Raw genomic sequence first — 23,480 nt, 5'->3', positions numbered from 1 at the left:
GCTGGCAGCGCCTCTCAATATATGAATGTAATATGATCCTGCCGACTCAACAGTTTTGATAGGAATCATAATTTTACTGAATTATGCGCTGTTGAATGGTGTTTCATCATGTTGTAATCAGTCAAACACAATATCAAAATGAAGGTCTTGAACTACACTTGATATACAAATAGGCCGGATTACTCTCATCTTCAAGATGAAGACTGTCGAGCACCAAGACTTCGTTATGTGTTTATGTACATCGAAGGCGTTAGTGGTGATTTCTACTTTAGAAGCTTATCTTATTGCCATTTGAGGTATGCCAGCAATGACAAAAGCCTTTGCAAGCCCTTGAAGCTCATTCGTCTGATACAAGAACTCTGCAATCATGAGAAGCGATTGTATTTTGAATGGTCTGCGCTGTTTTCCCTTTAGCTCTGTCACACACTAGGCTGGCTGGCTCCTTAAAGATCTTTCAGTAAAGATGCCGTGTTTTCCTTGGGATCTGTTTCAGTTGCAATTATCAGCCAATCTCCTGCGAGGTCCTTGTTGCCACGATCCTCTCAAAGCGGATTGAAACTTAGTTACAAATCCGCAAATGACAACAGAGACCAGTGACAGGGGAGAAAGAGGTTTCATTGTTTTCTTCAGTTGCACCGAGGGCAGTGGAATTCTGGAAGCTTCTCCTTCGAAACGCTGCAGCAGGTGATATTTTCAAGACTGAGGTTATCTGTCAGGTAAGAGTTTTCAAAGATATTGAACTAGTTAACACAGATGATGTTAAAGTACCAATCAGTCAGACACCGGGATCGAATGGTCACTCCGTGTTTCAATGGGCATTAGAATGTGAACAATAGGAAAACGTGGATACTGAAAATGATTCATGAATGGACCACCATGAAATGAGGCAGTCCGGTGACTGTATTCCACTGCCAGGGGCCTGTATAATGTGGCATTGGGCTTTCACTCCTCAGGAGTTGCTGGACAATGACCTGGTAGATATGCTAGTCCCAGCAGAACTGTTTGTTGTCCACCGAACTGGGATCCCGGGGTTGTTAGATCCTGAGTTGGCCTTAGTGAGTGGCACAGTGGCACAGTGGTTAGCATTGCTGCCTCACAGCGCCAAGGACCCATGTTTGATTCCACCCTCAGGCGACTGTCTGTGCGGAGTTTGCACATTCTCCCTGTGTCTGCGTGGGTTTCCTCTGGGTGCTCCGGTTTCCTCCTACAGTCCAAAGATGTGCAGGCTTGGTGGATTGGCCATACTAAATTGCCCGTAGTGTTCAGGGATGTGTAGACTAGGTGTGTTATTGGGGATGGGTCTGGGTGGGTTGCTCTGAGGGTCAGTGTGGACATGTTGGGCGGAAGGGCCTGTTTTCACACTGGAGACATTCTCTGAAAGAGTTATGGATGGAGAGAGATCAGGGAGGCTAGCCTGGGCGATGAGTCCGTCAGCGGTGTAAGTGGGGAGAGGGCGGACTTGTTGGATTTTGAAGGCCAGATGGGAATGTAGGAAGCAGGTTGGGTGGACAAGTTCATAAAGTAGGGGGAAATGGCCTCTGTTGCATACAGGGTACAAGAAGTAATCTTCTTCCTCCTTTCCTTTTCACCAAAGCTGGTGATAAACAGCTTGCTGACCCTACTCCTGATCAGTGTATATTTTTATGCTCAGAAGTACTATCACCCACGGCTGAGTGATTTTTCCACCACCAAATCACTTTAACTTTTGTTTTGTTTTCCTTTTTAAACAGTAACCACCACTAGTAAAAGATGTTTACATTTAGATGTTTACATTGCCGAGGCCATTGAGGAAAATGCAAACTATCAACAAGTGTGGAGGTAGGGAGCAAGGGAAGGAACAAAAGCAGAATGGAGTTTTTGGGGGAGATAAAGCAGCATCTCCCCTGCAGTGCCCACCTCTCTCTAAAGGCACTGAGAGTATTGTTGGACATTGCGAGCTCCCTCTCCAAGGGGACCTGGATGGCCAGTATAGAAAGGATGGAGGGCCTGAGTCAAGTTACAGTTGGCCACTGAAGGGCTTCAGTAGGTCTAAGAGCAGGTAGTCTATTGGGTCCTCACTGACCACCCTGCCCACCCTCAAACCTCCACCAATAAGATGGGGACCAGGTTGGGATGGGTGGGAAGGCAATGGACTAGCCACTTGACATATCTTTTGGAAATTGCTTCCCTCCAAAAATATGCTGTCTAGAAGATGTGGACTGTAAAATTCAGCCCATTAATTGAGCTAGTAAACCAATCCTCCAACATAATTCGTTCAGTGATTGATGACTGAGAGGTGTGGTGCTAAGGCAGAATTTATTAATGACAGCTGTTGGCCTTATTGTTAGCTGTGGCTCAGTCTGTAACACTTTTGACTCTAATTCAGAAGGTTACAAGTCCAAGCTCCACTTCACACACTTGGTTAAGAAAGTCCATGCTGATACTGCTGGCCTGGACTGAGGGCAGGTCCCAGGACACTGAGGTATATCAGGGGCTAATTAACTGGGTGTGGGTTGCGGGGAGCCTGCTGTGCTTGGGCTGGGGTCCTAGGCCACGTGTGACACTGGGGCCTACAGATTACTGCCCCTGCCCCTGGCCAAGTGAGTGCTGCATTGTCTCTTGAAACAAGATGTTTAAACCAGAGAGGATGATAATGGTACGATGTGTGAGCTGGCACACAGCACCATGATGACCAGTGGCTACTACAGCCTGGCACAAATAGCAATCCACAACATCACTTGGCAGGTTCATGTGCCTCCTGTGCTCGAACTTGCTTCTGAAGGATTGGCCTTTTCAGCCAATTAGCAAAGGTTCATCACAGGGAAACCTCATGCCTCCAATAGGCTGTTGCTGGACATCGATTATCCCCTATGGATGGGTTGGGCACCATGTTATTTCTGACAAGATTGTGAGGCAGTGCACTATGCATCTTTTCCTTGGTTGTCTCACTCAGACCATATGGGAATATCCACTGCTAATGTAACTTAATTGTGCAGCCCAGTATTGGATGTGATGAATTGCCTGGAGCAGGCTGAGAGTGGGGGGAAAGCTGTAAACTTAGCTGAGCTTGTACAATCTGGACTGGAGCCAAAGGAAAATTGGTAGGAAGATACGATACCTCAGTTGCTAAAGATATTGTAAATGTTCCATGTGAAGTGTCAGACAGGAAATAGGGAAGACAACTTTATCTTCAATCATAAAGTAGATTTTAAAGAAGATTACAAAATCACAGTGAAAGGTGAAGGCCCACAGTGCCGGGCAACGACAAGGTAGATGTTCGTCTAAGAGATTAATTGGTTCATCCACCCGGACAAACTAAGAATTTATATCAGAAGCAGGTTTACCTATAGAATAGAATGATGCAGCACAACAGGAAGCTATTCAGCCCATCATGCACTGCTGGCTCTTTATATGAGCTGTGTAATTAGACCCACATGTGCTGTTCTGACCCCAGAGCCCTGCTGTTTTATTCTTTTTGTGTGTTTGCCCAATTCCAGTGACAGTTATGATAAAATCAGCTTTCATTACGTTCGGGGTAGTATCCTAGACCCAACCATCTTCCGCTGCTTCATCAATCACCTTCCCTCCCTCATATGGTCAGAAGTGGGGATGTTCGCTAATGGTTGTACAATGTTCAGCACCATTCGTGACTCCTTGGGTATGGAAACAGTCCATGGTCAAATGCAACAAGACCAAGTAAAACATTCAGACTTGGGCTGATAAATGGCAAGACAAAATCTAAGTTTTTCCCCTTGATATACAGTGACACATTCAACCCCCACTACCAACAACTTAGTGACTATTGGTAACTAGAAATTGAACTGGATGAATAAATACCATGGTTCCAAGCACAAGTCAGAGGCTGGGTATTCTAGAGCAGACAATCCACATCCTCAACGCCATCAGCTAACAATAAATCAGGAAAGTAAAGTAATATTCTCCACTTGCCTGGATGGGTGCGGTTCCAACAACACCCAGGAAGCTCGACACTATCCAGCACAAAGCACCCCACTTGATTGGCACCTCGTCAACCATTGCAAACATTCACTCTCTTCACCATCGCCACAGAGACAGTGGCTTGTACCTGCTACAAGATGCCCTGCAGCAACTTGCCAAGACTCCTTAGACTGCACCTTCCAAGTTGCACCTTATATATCTAGAAGGAGAAGAGCAGCAGATATATGGGAACACCACCACCTGCAAGTTCCCCTCCAAGCCTGTCACCAATCTGACTTGGAAATTTATCTCTGTTCCTTCACTGTCACTGGGTTAAAATCCCGGAACTCCCTTCGCAGTAGCTCTGTGAGTGTCTCTACCCGTGATGTTCAGGAAAGCAGCTCACTACCATCTTCTCCAGGGAAATTAGGGATGGGGAGTAATTGTTGGTCCTACCAGCGATGCCCATACCCTGTGAATAAATAAATAAAGTAAATTTAAAACATTAAGGCAGTTAATTCTAGTTCATAATAACTTTGTTGAAAACCAACCACCTCACATTCCCTCCCTGCAGATTTTGTTGATTACGTCAAATCTGTGACCTCTGTTAAGGGTTTCTTACAAAGTTTAAATATTGAAGTTGACCAATGGGCCTCAAATATTTATCTTCTGCTACCTTGCTTCTGATACTGGTACCCATCTCGACAACAAGTGGACCAGTGGCTAAAGAATAAATCTATGTATTTATATAGCTGCTTTCACAACCTCAGGCTGTTTCATAGCATGTTCCAGGTAATTAATGACTTTTGAAGTGTAGTTGTTGTTGTAATGTAGCCAAGTCATGGACAACAATTCCTCATTAACAACAGTGTGATCATGATGGTTAGTTTGCTTTAAAGATATTGGTTAAAGGAAACATAGTGGCCAGGGATAATTAATTCCATCGGAGAGTCGGTATGTGGGTGTCCAAAAAGCAAGTCTAACAGACTCTGGAGATTCCTCGCCCAAGCGCACCCAGTGCCTGATGTACATTACCAGCATAAGGAAGTGATACCACAGATAACCACTGTCCCTACCAAGTCCAACCATCACCATACCCTGACTCCCCATTGGCCTGGGATTTCCTTGTTGATATTTGGACTCAGGTGGGTGCAGCACCAACATCTGCCACTTCTTCCAATGGTGCTGATGGGCAGTAGAGAGCTACCAAGATCCCATTGGCTGGCAGCCCTCAAGGACAATATTTCCACTCACAGCGTCCTTGGGCGTGTCGATGGTGTCCACTTCATTGCCTGATGGGCACTTTATACAGCAGGTTTCCCCAGTAGAGGTGCCTGAACTTCTGTCTGTTCTCCAGATCTGGGGACTGAGACCCCTGTTGCACATATTAAATTCTACCTGACGCTTTAATTTTAATTCATTGGCTGCACGGCTGTTTGAGATGTCCTGTGGAATGAAAGGCACATAGGTGCCTTTCAGCTATCTAAACTCAAATGAGATATGTGTGTGGCTTGGGAAGCTTTGTAAATGCCAGCTATTACTACTCAGTACAAAAATATTACCCCATTTTTGTTCTTCCTTTGTGGGATACATTTGACTGAATGTGGTAATGGAAGTATTGGAGTAAAATTATGGGCAGATTGTGCACTGCATTAATTATTCTGATGGCATGCCTGTTACCCAGTGTGTTTATGATGATGGCATATGGTCTATGCACTGGTTTAAAAGCTCTGCTTGTACTTGACAACCTAAGGGAGAATTTGTAGCATTGATCTATTGAATATTTGATTTCATCTGCCAACTTTAGCAATTAATCACAATGATATAACTGTTTCCAATGACCTCTCTGTCTTAAATGCAAAAGTTAATAACTTGAGGAGTATTCTGTTAGACTCTGTTGGGACTGAGCCAGTGAATTACAGATGTTTGGTTTAATTAAATCACTGTTTGCACTGGATTATTGCTGGAGCAAATCCAACTAACCATTTTAAATAACCTAATAATCTGGGGTTTCCTGTTTCATCTGTCTGCCAGTGAGCTGATGGGAGATGAAATAAAACCATAAAATCACAAGAAATGGCAGCAAGAGTTGGTTATTCAACTCTTCCGGTCAGTAAGATCATGGATGATCTGGTGGTGGCCTGAACTCCAATTTCCTTCCTGACCCCCTCAGTATCCCTTGTCTCCCTTATTAGAGGAAACATCTCTCTAAGCAAACCTTGAATATCAATGACACAGCCTTGACTGCTGTCTGGGAGAGATAATTACTAAGAGTAATGACCCTTGGAGACAAAAAAAACTTATCTTCCCCTCCATCCAAAATGGGAAACTCCCCGTTTTATGTCTGTGCTGCCTGTTTTCAGATTCTTGCATGAGGGGAATCCTTATCTCGGCATCCACCCAGTCACACTCACTTAAAGTCCTTTAGATTCCAACAAGGGGACTTCTTGTGCTTCTAAATTCCAATGAGTATAAGCCCAACCTGCTCCAACTTTCCTTGTAAGACAATCCATTTATCCCAGGGATAATAGGAACTACAGATGCTGGAGAATCCGATATAACAAGGTGTAGAGCTGGATGAACACAGCAGGCAAAGCAGCATCGTAGGAGCAGGAAGACTGATGTTTCAGGCCTAGACCCTTCATCAGAAAACGGTCTCGGCCTGAAACGTCAGCCTTCCTGCTCTTGTGATGCTGCTTGGTCTACTGTGTTCATCCAGCTGTATGCCATTTATCCCAGGATTCAGCCTAGAAAACCTTGTCTGAACTGCTTTCAGCGCAAGTATATTTTCTTTCAGGAAGAACAGTGGAAACTGTACCGAGTAATGCCCCGTATAGCTGCAGCAAGTCATCCTTCTTTTTATTTTTCAACCTCCTTCCAATAACAGCCAACATCCCATTTCCCTTCCCCAAGACTTGCTGTAGCTACATGATAACGTTTTGTGATTCATGCACAGTGACATCCAGAGCACCCTGAAACATGGCATTCTGCAGACACTCTCCATTTGAATAATCTGCTTCTCCACACTTCCTGCCAAACTGGACAACCTCACATTTTCAAACATTACACGTCATCTACCAAATATTTTGCCTGCTCATTTAACCCATCGATATCACTTAACACACTCTCTTTGGACTGTCCTCATTCAGAGATAGCAAGAACTGCAGATGCTGGAGCCAGAGGTAACACAGCGTGGAGCTGGAGAGTATCAGAGAGGGGAAGTGAAGAAGGGTGTTCCTAATGACTGGAGATTGCAGAACCAAAGGTCACAGACTAAGGATACACAGTAGAACGAAGATGAGGAGAAATGTCTTCGCCAAGAGAATGGTGAGCCAGTGGAATTTTCTATCATTGAATATTTTTAAGACAGAGTTAGATATTGTTCTTCGAGCTAAAGAGATCAAAGAATATGGGGAGAAAGCAGGAACAGGAATGAGCAGGTATGCTCATATTTAATGGTGGAGCAGGCTCAAGAACTGAATGGCCTACTCCCAGTCCAATTTTCTCTGTTTCTATGTTAAATTGGGAAAGGGGAATGGATAATCCGGTAGTTAATTAATCATTGCTTTAAGCATAAAATTAAACGGAACATTTATAACTCACTGACCTAGTTCCAAACACATATAAATAGGATTCAGACTTGATTGATATTCCCCAATAAGGACAAACCAAAGTGCTTTGAAACAGACAAAGTGTAGTCACTGCTGTAACATAGAGAATGTATTTACATAAGTTCCTACAAACAGTAAATTTACTTGCATGAGCTCCCACAAACTGTAATGTGATAATGACCTGATAATCACTTTTAGCAATGTTGATTCCAGTGAGATCTCACCTGTTTTTCCTCTAAAGAATACCATGTGATTTTTTTAACTTCCACCTGGGAGAGCAAACAAAGGTACAGATTTATCACCAATGCAGCACAGCAGGATAGGAAATGAGAATTGTTACGATTCCAGCTGCTTCAGCAAGTGGAATAGTCAAACCCCAGAATAAAACCTGCCTCGCTAGATCTTTTTCCCCTTTGTCAAACCTTGTGGTCTTTCACTGAAACATAAGCACATCAGACTACAGATTAGATTTTACCAATAAAACAGAAGTTTATTACATTGAAGAAATAAAATAAACCAAAATATCAAATATAGCAGTTTCAAAAATTTCAGAACACATTGCAAAAGAAAGTTACCCATGAGAACTTTCCCCTTGACTACTCACAAACTTAAAGCTTAGCCTTCCTCAGTTTTTTCATAGTCTGCAGAATTCTAACAAAATACTTTAACTGTTCTAAACAAGAGAGAGAAGTTACAGAGACAAAGACTGCATTGTTTTAAATGACAAAGGAAATGCTTTTGTAAAGCGCAAAAAGTGTAGCAATGAGATAAGTACAGGAATAAAAGATGGATCCAGAAAAGGTGTGAATGCTTTCAACAGTTCCATTACCAGCAGCTTTCCAATACAGCCGAAGACAACATGTTGCTTTATTCTGAATAATATGCACTGAGAAACCTCAGCCAAGATTGCTTCTCAGTGAATCAGCCATGAAACTCTCTGAGGAATACTACAATATGATCAGTGTTACTGCTGTGGAATGCCTACTGAATGTTTAATGTTTAACCACACATCCATAAGGCAGCCCCACAGTCAGTGCACCATCCCTTTACTACCATACTACATGGGCTAGATATAGCTTTCACCTCAGTGGGCAAGAACTTAAATCCAAAAACCTTACAACTCAAGAAATAAATAGTGTTAAAAACCAAAAGAACTGTGGATGCTGTAAATAAGAGACAAAAAACAGAAGTTGCTGAAAAAGCTCAGCCGGTCTGGGCAGCATTTGTGAAGAGAAATCAAAGTTAAGGCTTCAGGTCCGGTTACCTTTCCTCTGAAATAAATAGTATTACTCACTGATGTATAGCTGACAGTAAAATTCGGCCTTTTTCTCTCCATAGATTCTGCCAGGCCTGTTGAGTTTCTCCAGTGCTTGCTGTTATTTCAGATTTCCAGCATTCTCAGTATTACGCTTTCAATGTAGGCGTCAGCTGGCATACCCTTGGAGGCGTTTGTGTCCTGTTTAGACCTCCCCAATATGAAAACATGTATATGGACATGTGGTTATCTTAGGAAACGATGTTGAAGCATCCCCTAGGCAGGGATGTAAGATGTAGCAATTTCCCCAGATCTTTAACTCCTGCAGCGAGGCGCCAAGAAGCTTTGCCTAGATTTCGGAATGGGCTACAACATGGAAAATCTCCTATACTGTCTGTAATGAATATAGTATCCATTGTCAATCAATTCTGGAGAGGGATTCAGGAGATGAGATTTTTATGAGTAAGGCCTGTGCTCAATTGAAGTGCAAAATACTGAGTTTAAATTCCTTTCCTTGTACATTATTTTCATGTAACTGCAAAATGAATTTGAGATTTCCCATGTGTACGAATGATAAACATGCAGCTCTGAAGATGTTGAAGAAATTCACTTTATTAAATAGTGCTCCCCATCAATATTTGCGAGTGAAAATGGATTCTAAAGTGGAATTTCATATCCTACTAAAATAGTGCTGTGCCCAAGGGCACAATTAACTTGTATTCAATGCTTGTCTTTGGGCAAATAATGTGCACAACAGAATCATTGGTTGTTTCCCTTCCGGATCAGAAGCACCTCTGTTAGTCCTCTTTCTCTTCTACAATGTCGAAAACTATACAGTCTGCTCCCAACAAAGTTTTTTCATTTATTCTTCTTTTGCTGGTGCTATGATTCCAGCTGCTGTTGTTACAAGCCAGGCCACATCCGAGAATGAAATCTGACTTGATTATCAATTTTTCTTCAATTTAGTGTGGCAGCCTTTCACTGAAACATAAGCACACAAAGCTGCACATTTGGTTTCAACAATAAAACAGTTCATTGCACTAAAGAAAGTAAAATACAATAAAGCAAACCAAACTAACTATATAACACAGTTTGAAAGGTTGCAAAACACAACAAAACAGCATCCCATGTACTCCCTAAAACAGTCACTTTACAGTTACTTAACAATCTGGAGCGGTTTTCTTTCTCTATCAAATCTGCATGTTAGATTTAACTGCTTCTGCTCAGTTTCTGTCCCTCAAATTGTGGGGTCTTCCTCCTTCACCATTCACACAACTGAGAGTTTAGACTTCCTCAGTGTTTTACTAATCCACACGGTTCTCCCCAGACATTCCAGCTCTGGAAGTTTCACTGACTACACCCTTTCACAAAAATAGCTTATTTCCTTTGCCCCTCTGAACAGTCTCCATTTCTAGGATAGATTATACTTGGTTCTGACCCCAGTTGAGTTGAGAGTATGACTTGGAGGGGAACTTGTAGCTGATAGAGTTGCAAACCATGTGCTGCTCATTGCTCCCCCCAGTATCTGGAAACATACGCTGTGCCTCTAAGCTGATCAGTATTGTATCATTTATTGTGTATCCTATTGACTAGTTTGCCCTCCCCAAATGCCTTACTGCACATTCCGGCAGATTAAATTCTATTTGTCCCTTTCTGTTAACCGATCAGCCCATTGTTACTATATTCCAAGTCTGCAGCTTTCTTCCTCTTTATCAACCATGCACTCATTTTTAGTCTATCATCTGCAAATTTTTAATGGTGCCCCCTGCACTTAAGTTTGCTTCTTTGCTATCTACCATGAAAGGGAAAGGACCCAATACTGAACCCTGTGGAATCCCAATAGAAATGACCTTTCAACTACAACTACAGTGAGCATTACCCTTTGTCTGCAGTCACTGAGTTTATTTTGTTCCATTTGCTACTTTCCCTCAGATTCCATCACCACCTTCTGTTTTGACCAATTCATCATGTGGGAACTAGTCCAAAGCCACCTTGAAACCTCCGTAAGCTGCATCAAATGCTCTACTCTCCTTGACCCTCTTTAACACCAATTCAAATTGGTGCGGCATAGTGACTCTGTGGTTAGAACTGCTGACTCACAGCACCAGGGATCAGGGTTTGATTCCAGCCTCAGGAGACTGTCTGTGCGGAGTTTGCACACTCTCACCATGTCTGTGTGGGCTTCCTCCAGGTGCTCTGGTTTCCTTCCACAGTCCAAAGATGTGGAGGGTAGGTGGATTGGCCATGCTAAATTGCCTATGCGAAATTACCCATAGTGTGCAGGGACGTGTAGATTAGGTGGATTAGCCATTGGAGATGAAGGGTTACAGGGATAGGATAGGGGATGTGTTGGCTGGGACGCTGTTTGGAGGGTTGGTGTTGACTTGATGGGATGAATCGCCTGCTTGCACCCTGTAGGGATTCTATGAATCATGAAATTCAAATATAGAATCAAGTTCATCAGACACAAATGAAATCAGAAAATCCCAGAACTGCTCAGAAGGTCTGGCAGCGTCTGTGGACAGAGAAACAGAATTAATGTTTCATTAACCTGCCATCAGAAGTCCAAAGATAGGTCCATTGTGCTGAATATTTCCAGCGTGTTTTGGTCTTACTTTAGATTGCCAGCATTTGCAGTATTTTGCTGTTGTACTACCCAGACGTGATCACCCGTGAACAAATCCACACTGAGTGTATTTAATTACAAATCGGTAGTTATTAGGACAAGTGACATAAAGTATTGCCAAAAAGGCAGCTTTCAGGAGGAAAGAGTGAAAATGGAGGGGCATGGGAAGGGAATTCCAGAGATTCGGGCCTAGGCAGCTAAAAGTTGGAGGAGGGGTGATGGTCTAGTGATATTATCGCTGGACTGTTAATCCAGAAACCCAAGTAATGTTTTGGGGACCTGGGTTCGAAACCCACCACGGCAGATGGTAGAATTTGAATTCAATAAATATTTGGAATTAACAATCTAATGATGGCCGTGAATCCATTGTCGATTGTTGGAAAAACCTGTCTAGGTTCACTGATGTCCTTTAGGAAAGAAAACTGCATTCCTTACCTGGTCTGCCCTACATGTGACTCCAGACCCACAGCAATGTGGTTGACTCTTAACTGCCCTCCGGGCAATAAGGGATGGGCAATAAATGCTGCCTGACCGGTGACGCCCTCATCTTGTGAATGAATCAAGAAAAATGCAACAATGTAAAATTAGACAGAGATAGAAGTTACAGAGACAGAGACTGCATTGTTTTAAATGACAAAGGAAATGCTTTTGTAAAGCACAAAAAGTGTAGCAATGAGATAAGTACAGGAATAAAAGATGGATCCAGAAAAGGTGTGAATGCTTTCAACAGTTCCATTACCAGCAGCTTTCCAATACAGCCGAAGGCAACACGTTGCTTTATTCTGAATAATATCCACTGAGAAACCTCAGCCAAGATTGCTTCTCAGTGAATCAGTCATGAAACTCTCTGAGGAATACTACAATATGATCAGTGTTACTGCTGTGGAATGCCTACTGAATGTTTAATGGATATTTTAGTCTCCTGATCAATGGATGTAACAGGGATGCTCTTGAACTCTCCTTGTTCATTCCTCAGTGGAAAATGTTGGGGAAAGAGCACAAGCTTTATACTCTATCAAATCTTCACACCTCGTAATTCTATTATTGGAGCTTCATTCTTGAGACCAGATAGAAGAATGTTTTATTAATATAGATGCTACATAGCCACTAATAAATCTAACAGGAAACTCAGGAGAAGCAACTTTGCCCAGAAAGTGGTTAAAATTTGAACCAGGAAGAGTGGCTGAAATGATAGCACAGATACTTTTAAGAGGAAGCCAGAGGAGCACATGAGGTAAAGGGGATGGTAGGGTTAAAAAGGGGTAGAAAGAGTCTTGTGTGAAACATAGCTAACATCATGAGCCTGTTTCTGTACTGCAAGCTCTGTTTGTTATGCATTGACTTCAGAATTAAGCACAGTCTCTCCAGAAAAGGCGATTGTTTAGAACAGTTAAAGGAATAAGTTGTCTCAGAGTAAGGGTTATTATTTGTGAATCTTTCAGACCCCGAGTATTTTGTTTGAATTCTGCAGACTGTGAAAAAACTGAGGAAGGCTAAGCTTAAGTTTGTGAGTAGTCAAGGGGAAAGTTCTCATGGGTAACTTTCTTTTGCAATGTGTTCTGGAATTTTTGAAACTGCTATATTTGATATTTTGGTTTATTTTATTTCTTCAATGTAATAAACTTCTGTTTTATTGGTAAAATCTAACCTGTAGTCTGATGTGCTTATGTTTCAGTGAAAGACCACAAGGTTTGACAAAGGGGAAAAAGATCGAGCGAGGCAGGTTTTATTCTGGGGTTTGACTATTCCACTTGCTGAAGCAGCTGGAATCGTAACAGTTCTCATTTCTTGTCCTGCTGTGCTGCATTGGTGATAAATCTGTATGTTTCCTGGCTGTAACCGTACCAGGAAGTTCAAGAGTTCAGTGAAATGATGCTTCATTATTAGCATCAACTTCATCAGGAATACACCACACAGAAAACATTTCCCGAATTCGTAGAATGTCTTCGTGGACAAAGTTGGATCAATGGTTGTTTTAAATTTGTTCTCCACTATGGAAAGTGGAGTGTTTCTCATTCGAACTGTGTATTGTGAAATAGTGGTTAGCTGCTGCTAGTTGTAAGTTATTATTTCATTAACATGAGAGTTCAATATTCCAGCCATTGGACCTTGCATTGTTTTCACTAATATTGTGGTTAACTCATGTGTTTCTGTTTAAAGTGGCATTTGATGAATGCTCGTGGACATTGTGCACAGGGAGGAAGCAATTTAAACTCCTTTAAACACTCTACATAGTCACTTAATTCGTTGCGTGGGTAAACCTAATGAGAAAATATATGTACTAATTTATATTTGTGTATATAATATTTATACATATAATATTTTATATATTACATATATATAATATTTATATGAATATATTTGTGTTGGTTGCATTACCCGAAACACTACTCGGGTAGTGTCTCCCACCCATCCTCCTCCTCGAAGCAAAAAAAAAGTTTCTGTGCGACAGAAGGTAACTAGTTTATTTTTTATTCTTAATTTATAATCAGTCTCTTTGGGAATTTAGAATAATGGGAACGGAGGTCAGGGCAGTTGAATGCTCCTCCTGCAGAATGTGGGAGGTAAGGGTCACCACTAGTGTCCCTGCTGACTACATCTGCGGGAAGTGCACCCAACTCCAGCTCCTTGAAAACCGCGTGAGGGAACTGGAGCTGGAGCTCACAGGGACTGGCCCCGCAGCCATGTCCCGCGCACTGTCCCGCTCACAGCGTACTGCCCCCAGCAGCCCTGACCCGCTCACAGGGACTGGCCCCCGCAGCCCTGACCCGCTCACAGCGACTTGCACCCCGCAGTCCTGTCCCGCTCACCGCGTACTGCCCCCAGCAGACGTGTCCCGCTCACAGGGCCTGGGCCCTGCAGCCCTGTCCCGCTCACAGGGCCTGGGCCTTGCAGCCCTGTCCCGCACACAGCGTACTGGCCCCCGCAGCCGTGTCCCACTCACAGGGACTGTCTCCCGCAGCCCTGAGCCGCTCACAGGGACTGTCTCCCGCAGCCCTGAGCCGCTCACAGGGACTGTCTCCCGCAGCCCTGAGCCGCTCACAGGGACTGTCTCCCGCAGCCCTGAGCCGCTCACAGGGACTGTCTCCCGCAGCCCTGAGCCGCTCACAGGGACTGTCTCCCGCAGCCCTGAGCCGCTCACAGGGACTGTCTCCCGCAGCCCTGAGCCGCTCACAGGGACTGTCTCCCGCAGCCCTGAGCCGCTCACAGGGACTGTCTCCCGCAGCCCTGAGCCGCTCACAGGGACTGTCTCCCGCAGCCCTGAGCCGCTCACAGGGACTGTCTCCCGCAGCCCTGAGCCGCTCACAGGGACTGTCTCCCGCAGCCCTGAGCCGCTCACAGGGACTGTCTCCCGCAGCCCTGAGCCGCTCACAGGGACTGTCTCCCGCAGCCCTGAGCCGCTCACAGGGACTGTCTCCCGCAGCCCTGAGCCGCTCACAGGGACTGTCTCCCGCAGCCCTGAGCCGCTCACAGGGACTGTCTCCCGCAGCCCTGAGCCGCTCACAGGGACTGTCTCCCGCAGCCCTGAGCCGCTCACAGGGACTGTCTCCCGCAGCCCTGAGCCGCTCACAGGGACTGTCTCCCGCAGCCCTGAGCCGCTCACAGGGACTGTCTCCCGCAGCCCTGAGCCGCTCACAGGGACTGTCTCCCGCAGCCCTGAGCCGCTCACAGGGACTGTCTCCCGCAGCCCTGAGCCGCTCACAGGGACTGTCTCCCGCAGCCCTGAGCCGCTCACAGGGACTGTCTCCCGCAGCCCTGAGCCGCTCACAGGGACTGTCTCCCGCAGCCCTGAGCCGCTCACAGGGACTGTCTCCCGCAGCCCTGAGCCGCTCACAGGGACTGTCTCCCGCAGCCCTGAGCCGCTCACAGGGACTGTCTCCCGCAGCCCTGAGCCGCTCACAGGGACTGTCTCCCGCAGCCCTGAGCCGCTCACAGGGACTGTCTCCCGCAGCCCTGAGCCGCTCACAGGGACTGTCTCCCGCAGCCCTGAGCCGCTCACAGGGACTGTCTCCCGCAGCCCTGAGCCGCTCACAGGGACTGTCTCCCGCAGCCCTGAGCCGCTCACAGGGACTGTCTCCCGCAGCCCTGAGCCGCTCACAGGGACTGTCTCCCGCAGCCCTGAGCCGCTCACAGGGACTGTCTCCCGCAGCCCTGAGCCGCTCACAGGGACTGTCTCCCGCAGCCCTGAGCCGCTCACAGGGACTGTCTCCCGCAGCCCTGAGCCGCTCACAGGGACTGTCTCCCGCAGCCCTGAGCCGCTCACAGGGACTGTCTCCCGCAGCCCTGAGCCGCTCACAGGGACTGTCTCCCGCAGCCCTGAGCCGCTCACAGGGACTGTCTCCCGCAGCCCTGAGCCGCTCACAGGGACTGTCTCCCGCAGCCCTGAGCCGCTCACAGGGACTGTCTCCCGCAGCCCTGAGCCGCTCACAGGGACTGTCTCCCGCAGCCCTGAGCCGCTCACAGGGACTGTCTCCCGCAGCCCTGAGCCGCTCACAGGGACTGTCTCCCGCAGCCCTGAGCCGCTCACAGGGACTGTCTCCCGCAGCCCTGAGCCGCTCACAGGGACTGTCTCCCGCAGCCCTGAGCCGCTCACAGGGACTGTCTCCCGCAGCCCTGAGCCGCTCACAGGGACTGTCTCCCGCAGCCCTGAGCCGCTCACAGGGACTGTCTCCCGCAGCCCTGAGCCGCTCACAGGGACTGTCTCCCGCAGCCCTGAGCCGCTCACAGGGACTGTCTCCCGCAGCCCTGAGCCGCTCACAGGGACTGTCTCCCGCAGCCCTGAGCCGCTCACAGGGACTGTCTCCCGCAGCCCTGAGCCGCTCACAGGGACTGTCTCCCGCAGCCCTGAGCCGCTCACAGGGACTGTCTCCCGCAGCCCTGAGCCGCTCACAGGGACTGTCTCCCGCAGCCCTGAGCCGCTCACAGGGACTGTCTCCCGCAGCCCTGAGCCGCTCACAGGGACTGTCTCCCGCAGCCCTGAGCCGCTCACAGGGACTGTCTCCCGCAGCCCTGAGCCGCTCACAGGGACTGTCTCCCGCAGCCCTGAGCCGCTCACAGGGACTGTCTCCCGCAGCCCTGAGCCGCTCACAGGGACTGTCTCCCGCAGCCCTGAGCCGCTCACAGGGACTGTCTCCCGCAGCCCTGAGCCGCTCACAGGGACTGTCTCCCGCAGCCCTGAGCCGCTCACAGGGACTGTCTCCCGCAGCCCTGAGCCGCTCACAGGGACTGTCTCCCGCAGCCCTGAGCCGCTCACAGGGACTGTCTCCCGCAGCCCTGAGCCGCTCACAGGGACTGTCTCCCGCAGCCCTGAGCCGCTCACAGGGACTGTCTCCCGCAGCCCTGAGCCGCTCACAGGGACTGTCTCCCGCAGCCCTGAGCCGCTCACAGGGACTGTCTCCCGCAGCCCTGAGCCGCTCACAGGGACTGTCTCCCGCAGCCCTGAGCCGCTCACAGGGACTGTCTCCCGCAGCCCTGAGCCGCTCACAGGGACTGTCTCCCGCAGCCCTGAGCCGCTCACAGGGACTGTCTCCCGCAGCCCTGAGCCGCTCACAGGGACTGTCTCCCGCAGCCCTGAGCCGCTCACAGGGACTGTCTCCCGCAGCCCTGAGCCGCTCACAGGGACTGTCTCCCGCAGCCCTGAGCCGCTCACAGGGACTGTCTCCCGCAGCCCTGAGCCGCTCACAGGGACTGTCTCCCGCAGCCCTGAGCCGCTCACAGGGACTGTCTCCCGCAGCCCTGAGCCGCTCACAGGGACTGTCTCCCGCAGCCCTGAGCCGCTCACAGGGACTGTCTCCCGCAGCCCTGAGCCGCTCACAGGGACTGTCTCCCGCAGCCCTGAGCCGCTCACAGGGACTGTCTCCCGCAGCCCTGAGCCGCTCACAGGGACTGTCTCCCGCAGCCCTGAGCCGCTCACAGGGACTGTCTCCCGCAGCCCTGAGCCGCTCACAGGGACTGTCTCCCGCAGCCCTGAGCCGCTCACAGGGACTGTCTCCCGCAGCCCTGAGCCGCTCACAGGGACTGGCCCCCGCAGCCCTGAGCCGCTCACAGGGACTGGCCCCCGCAGCCCTGAGCCGCTCACAGGGACTGGCCCCCGCTGCCCTGACCCGCTCACAGGGACTTGCCCCCGCTGCCCTGACCCGCTCACAGGGACTGTCCCCCGCAGCCCTGACCCGCTCACAGGGACTGGCCCCCGCAGCCCTGACCCCCTGACAGCTACTTGCCACCGCAGCCCAGACCCGTTCACAGGGACTGGCCCCCGCAGCCCTGACCCCCTGACAGCTATTTGCCACCGCAGCCCTCGCCCGCTCACAGGGAATGGCCCCCGCAGCCCCGTCCCGCTGACAGCTATTTGCCACCGCAGCCCTCGCCCGCTCACGGGGACTGGCCCCCGCAGCCCTGACCCGCTCACGGGGACTGGCCCCCGCAGCCCTGACCCGCTCACGGGGACTGGCCCCCGCAGCCCTGACCCCCTGACGGGGACTGGCCCCCGCAGCCCTGACCCCCTGACGGGGACTGGCCCCCGCAGCCCTGACCCCCTGACGGGGACTGGCCCCCGCAGCCCTGACCCCCTGACGGGGACTGGCCCCCGCAGCCCTGACCCCCTGACGGGGACTGGCCCCCGCAGCCCTGACCCCCTGACGGGGACTGGCCCCCGCAGCCCTGACCCCCTGACGGGGACTGGCCCCCGCAGCCCTGACCCCCTGACGGGGACTGGCCCCCGCAGCCCTGACCCCCTGACGGGGACTGGCCCCCGCAGCCCTGACCCCCTGACGGGGACTGGCCCCCGCAGCCCTGACCCCCTGACGGCTATTTGCCACCGCAGCCCTGACCCGATCACAGGGACTGGCCTCCGCAGACCTGTCCCGCTCACAGGCACTGTCCCCCGCAGCCCTGTCCCGCTGACGGGGACTGTCCCCCGCAGCCCTGACCCCCTGACGGGGACTGGCCCCCGCAGCCCTGACCCCCTGACGGGGACTGGCCCCCGCAGCCCTGACCCCCTGACGGGGACTGGCCCCCGCAGCCCTGACCCCCTGACGGGGACTGGCCCCCGCAGCCCTGACCCCCTGACGGGGACTGGCCCCCGCAGCCCTGACCCCCTGACGGGGACTGGCCCCCGCAGCCCTGACCCCCTGACGGGGACTGGCCCCCGCAGCCCTGACCCCCTGACGGGGACTGGCCCCCGCAGCCCTGACCCGCTCACGGGGACTGGCCCCCGCAGCCCTGACCCGCTCACGGGGACTGGCCCCCGCAGACCTGACCCCCTGACGGCTATTTGCCACCGCAGCCCTCACCCGATCACAGGGACTGGCCTCCGCAGACCTGTCCCGCTCACAGGCACTGTCCCCCGCAGCCCTGTCCCGCTGACATGGACTGGCCCCCGCAGCCCTGACCCCCTGACGGGGACTGGCCCCCGCAGCCCTGACCCCCTGACGGGGACTGGCCCCCGCAGCCCTGACCCCCTGACGGGGACTGGCCCCCGCAGCCCTGACCCCCTGACGGGGACTGGCCCCCGCAGCCCTGACCCCCTGACGGGGACTGGCCCCCGCAGCCCTGACCCCCTGACGGGGACTGGCCCCCGCAGCCCTGACCCCCTGACGGGGACTGGCCCCCGCAGCCCTGACCCCCTGACGGGGACTGGCCCCCGCAGCCCTGACCCCCTGACGGGGACTGGCCCCCGCAGCCCTGACCCCCTGACGGGGACTGGCCCCCGCAGCCCTGACCCCCTGACGGGGACTGGCCCCCGCAGCCCTGACCCCCTGACGGGGACTGGCCCCCGCAGCCCTGACCCCCTGACGGGGACTGGCCCCCGCAGCCCTGACCCCCTGACGGGGACTGGCCCCCGCAGCCCTGACCCCCTGACGGGGACTGGCCCCCGCAGCCCTGACCCCCTGACGGGGACTGGCCCCCGCAGCCCTGACCCCCTGACGGGGACTGGCCCCCGCAGCCCTGACCCCCTGACGGGGACTGGCCCCCGCAGCCCTGACCCCCTGACGGGGACTGGCCCCCGCAGCCCTGACCCCCTGACGGGGACTGGCCCCCGCAGCCCTGACCCCCTGACGGGGACTGGCCCCCGCAGCCCTGACCCCCTGACGGGGACTGGCCCCCGCAGCCCTGACCCCCTGACGGGGACTGGCCCCCGCAGCCCTGACCCCCTGACGGGGACTGGCCCCCGCAGCCCTGACCCCCTGACGGGGACTGGCCCCCGCAGCCCTGACCCCCTGACGGGGACTGGCCCCCGCAGCCCTGACCCCCTGACAGCTATTTGCCACCGCAGCCCTCACCCGATCACAGGCACTGTCCCCCGCAGCCCTGTCCCGCTGACGGGGACTGGCCCCCGCAGCCCTGACCCCCTGACGGGGACTGGCCCCCGCAGCCCTGACCCCCTGACGGGGACTGGCCCCCGCAGCCCTGACCCCCTGACGGGGACTGGCCCCCGCAGCCCTGACCCCCTGACGTGGACTGGCCCCCGCAGCCCTGACCCCCTGACGGGGACTGGCCCCCGCAGCCCTGACCCCCTGACGGGGACTGGCCCCCGCAGCCCTGACCCCCTGACGGGGACTGGCCCCCGCAGCCCTGACCCGCTCACGGGGACTGGCCCCCGCAGACCTGACCCCCTGACAGCTATTTGCCACCGCAGCCCTCACCCGATCACAGGGACTGGCCTCCGCAGACCTGTCCCGCTCACAGGCACTGTCCCCCGCAGCCCTGTCCCGCTGACATGGACTGGCCCCCGCAGCCCTGACCCCCTGACGGGGACTGGCCCCCGCAGCCCTGACCCCCTGACGGGGACTGGCCCCCGCAGCCCTGACCCCCTGACGGGGACTGGCCCCCGCAGCCCTGACCCCCTGACGGGGACTGGCCCCCGCAGCCCTGACCCCCTGACGGGGACTGGCCCCCGCAGCCCTGACCCCCTGACGGGGACTGGCCCCCGCAGCCCTGACCCCCTGACGGGGACTGGCCCCCGCAGCCCTGACCCGCTCACGGGGACTGGCCCCCGCAGCCCTGACCCGCTCACGGGGACTGGCCCCCGCAGACCTGACCCCCTGACAGCTATTTGCCACCGCAGCCCTCACCCGATCACAGGGACTGGCCTCCGCAGACCTGTCCCGCTCACAGGCACTGTCCCCCGCAGCCCTGTCCCGCTGACATGGACTGGCCTCCGCAGCCCTGACCCGCTCACGGCGACTGGCATCCTCGGCCCTGACCCGCTCACGGGGACTGTCCCCCGCAGCCCTGTCCCGCTCACGGGGACTCTTCCCCCGCAGCCCTGTCCCGCTCACGGGGACCGGCCCCCGCAGCCCTGACCCGCTCACGGGGACCGGCCCCCGCAGCCCTGACCCGCTCACGGGGACCGGCCCCCGCAGCCCTGTCCCGCTCACGGGGACCGGCCCCCGCAGCCCTGTCCCGCTCACGGGGACCGGCCCCCGCAGCCCTGTCCCGCTCACGGGGACCGGCCCCCGCAGCCCTGTCCCGCTCACGGGGACCGGCCCCCGCAGCCCTGTCCCGCTCACGGGGACCGGCCCCCGCAGCCCTGTCCCGCTCACGGGGACCGGCCCCCGCAGCCCTGTCCCGCTCACGGGGACCGGCCCCCGCAGCCCTGTCCCGCTCACGGGGACCGGCCCCCGCAGCCCTGTCCCGCTCACGGGGACCGGCCCCCGCAGCCCTGTCCCGCTCACGGGGACCGGCCCCCGCAGCCCTGTCCCGCTCACGGGGACCGGCCCCCGCAGCCCTGTCCCGCTCACGGGGACCGGCCCCCGCAGCCCTGTCCCGCTCACGGGGACCGGCCCCCGCAGCCCTGTCCCGCTCACGGGGACCGGCCCCCGCAGCCCTGTCCCGCTCACGGGGACCGGCCCCCGCAGCCCTGTCCCGCTCACGGGGACCGGCCCCCGCAGCCCTGTCCCGCTCACGGGGACCGGCCCCCGCAGCCCTGTCCCGCTCACGGGGACCGGCCCCCGCAGCCCTGTCCCGCTCACGGGGACCGGCCCCCGCAGCCCTGTCCCGCTCACGGGGACCGGCCCCCGCAGCCCTGTCCCGCTCACGGGGACCGGCCCCCGCAGCCCTGTCCCGCTCACGGGGACCGGCCCCCGCAGCCCTGTCCCGCTCACGGGGACCGGCCCCCGCAGCCCTGTCCCGCTCACGGGGACCGGCCCCCGCAGCCCTGTCCCGCTCACGGGGACCGGCCCCCGCAGCCCTGTCCCGCTCACGGGGACCGGCCCCCGCAGCCCTGTCCCGCTCACGGGGACCGGCCCCCGCAGCCCTGTCCCGCTCACGGGGACCGGCCCCCGCAGCCCTGTCCCGCTCACGGGGACCGGCCCCCGCAGCCCTGTCCCGCTCACGGGGACCGGCCCCCGCAGCCCTGTCCCGCTCACGGGGACCGGCCCCCGCAGCCCTGTCCCGCTCACGGGGACCGGCCCCCGCAGCCCTGTCCCGCTCACGGGGACCGGCCCCCGCAGCCCTGTCCCGCTCACGGGGACCGGCCCCCGCAGCCCTGTCCCGCTCACGGGGACCGGCCCCCGCAGCCCTGTCCCGCTCACGGGGACCGGCCCCCGCAGCCCTGTCCCGCTCACGGGGACCGGCCCCCGCAGCCCTGTCCCGCTCACAGCGTCTTGCCTCCCATCCCTCTTCCACAGGTCACCCCTTGCTCAGAAATGGTCCCAATTATCCATGAACCGGAAATCCAGCCCCCTGTGCCAGCTCCTTAACCATGCATTTTCATCTCACCTATCTTTCTCTGACTTAACTCACTAACATGTGGCACTCGTGGTAACCCATAAATTATTACCCTCTCTGTCCTGCCTTTCAGCCTCTTTGCTAACTCCTTGTACACAGTCCGCAGGATGTCATCCCTCTTTCTGCCTATGTCATTGGTACCAACGTGCACAGTGGCCTCTGGCTGCTCACCCTCCCCCTTAAGAATTTCTGGCACCCAATCAGAGATGCCCTTGACCTTGGCAGCAGGGATGCAACACGCAGCCCTGGTGTCTCAAATGTGGCAACAGAATCTATGCCCCCAACGAATGAGTCTCCAACCACGTTCGCTCACTTGGATTTGCCTGACCCTGTCCCACAGCAGGGTGGTTTGTACCATGGACCTGGCTACTGCTGATTGTATAACTGACCCAGTTTAGTTTTAGATCAGTGTTAACCTTGGTTTCGTGGATAGCCAAGCACCTGAGTCGTCTACAATACAGGAGAAATACATTCTTCAGCTCACGGATTCTGTGACAGTCAAGGACAAGCACTGAATTGTTCTAACCTCATTTCCAACACCTGGCCCATAGCCTTGCATGGCTTGGATAGCACTTGCACGTTTAAAAAAAAAATAAATGTAAGGATGATGTGAGGGTAAGGACATGGAATTTTTTTGATGTGGTCATATTCTCTCTTGTTGGAGCTGATTGCTGCTTAGCACTTGTGTGGCGCAAATGTAACTTAACCTTTATCAGGCCAAGCCTGATCGTTGCCCAAGTCTCACTGTATTTTCTCACCGTTGACTTCACTGTTGGGCCTAACCAACATTTTGTACATACCCTGCCTATTCTGAAACTCTATCACTTAATATTAAGTCTAATAAAGACAAGTATCCAATGTGCCTTCCAAACCACTTCAACGACCTGGTCTATTACATTGGGGGATCAACACGCATGCACATCAAGATCCTGAGATCCCTCTGATCATTGGTGCTTGTGAGGTCCGTATGATTCATCATGGGCTCCAAAATCTGTTTGTGCTGTGTCACCTGATCCTTATCCCGTTTGTCCTTACATGAAATAATGTTCACAAACGCTTCTCAAAAATTCTTCCCAATCCTACTTTTTGCAATCATGATACAAGTGAGCATAAAACTTGGAACACGACAGCAACAGGAATGTGCCCTTTGGCCCACCATGTTGGGCCAAACATGACAACAAATGAAATAATCCCTTCTGCCTGTCCTTGATCCATAGTCCTCCATTCCTTACCTATTCGCGCACTTAACTAAAAGTCCCTTTAAAATGCTTTCATCGTATCTGCATCCACTACCACCCCGGGCACTGTATTCCACACTTTTAACATGCTCAGTGTGAAATAT

The 23,480-nt window shown here is 53.3% G+C and overlaps 1 protein-coding gene across 1 annotated transcript in view; it reads left to right on the top strand.

Annotated features, from left to right (window-relative positions):
* Positions 1-23,480, top strand: part of LOC132207648 (uncharacterized) — a 501,523-nt gene that overhangs the window by 169,115 nt on the left and 308,928 nt on the right. Inside the window, exon 6 of the mRNA XM_059643579.1 lies at positions 7,065-7,242. Within this exon, the coding sequence (XP_059499562.1) occupies positions 7,156-7,242 (87 nt within the window). The 5' untranslated portion in view covers positions 7,065-7,155. The remainder of the gene's footprint in view (positions 1-7,064; positions 7,243-23,480) is intronic.

Source organism: Stegostoma tigrinum, unplaced genomic scaffold (genome assembly GCF_030684315.1).
Source record: "Stegostoma tigrinum isolate sSteTig4 unplaced genomic scaffold, sSteTig4.hap1 scaffold_117, whole genome shotgun sequence".
NCBI lineage: Eukaryota > Metazoa > Chordata > Chondrichthyes > Orectolobiformes > Stegostomatidae > Stegostoma > Stegostoma tigrinum.
The sequence above is the reverse complement of the archived record's forward strand: the minus strand, read 5'-3'. Positions and strand labels throughout refer to the sequence as shown.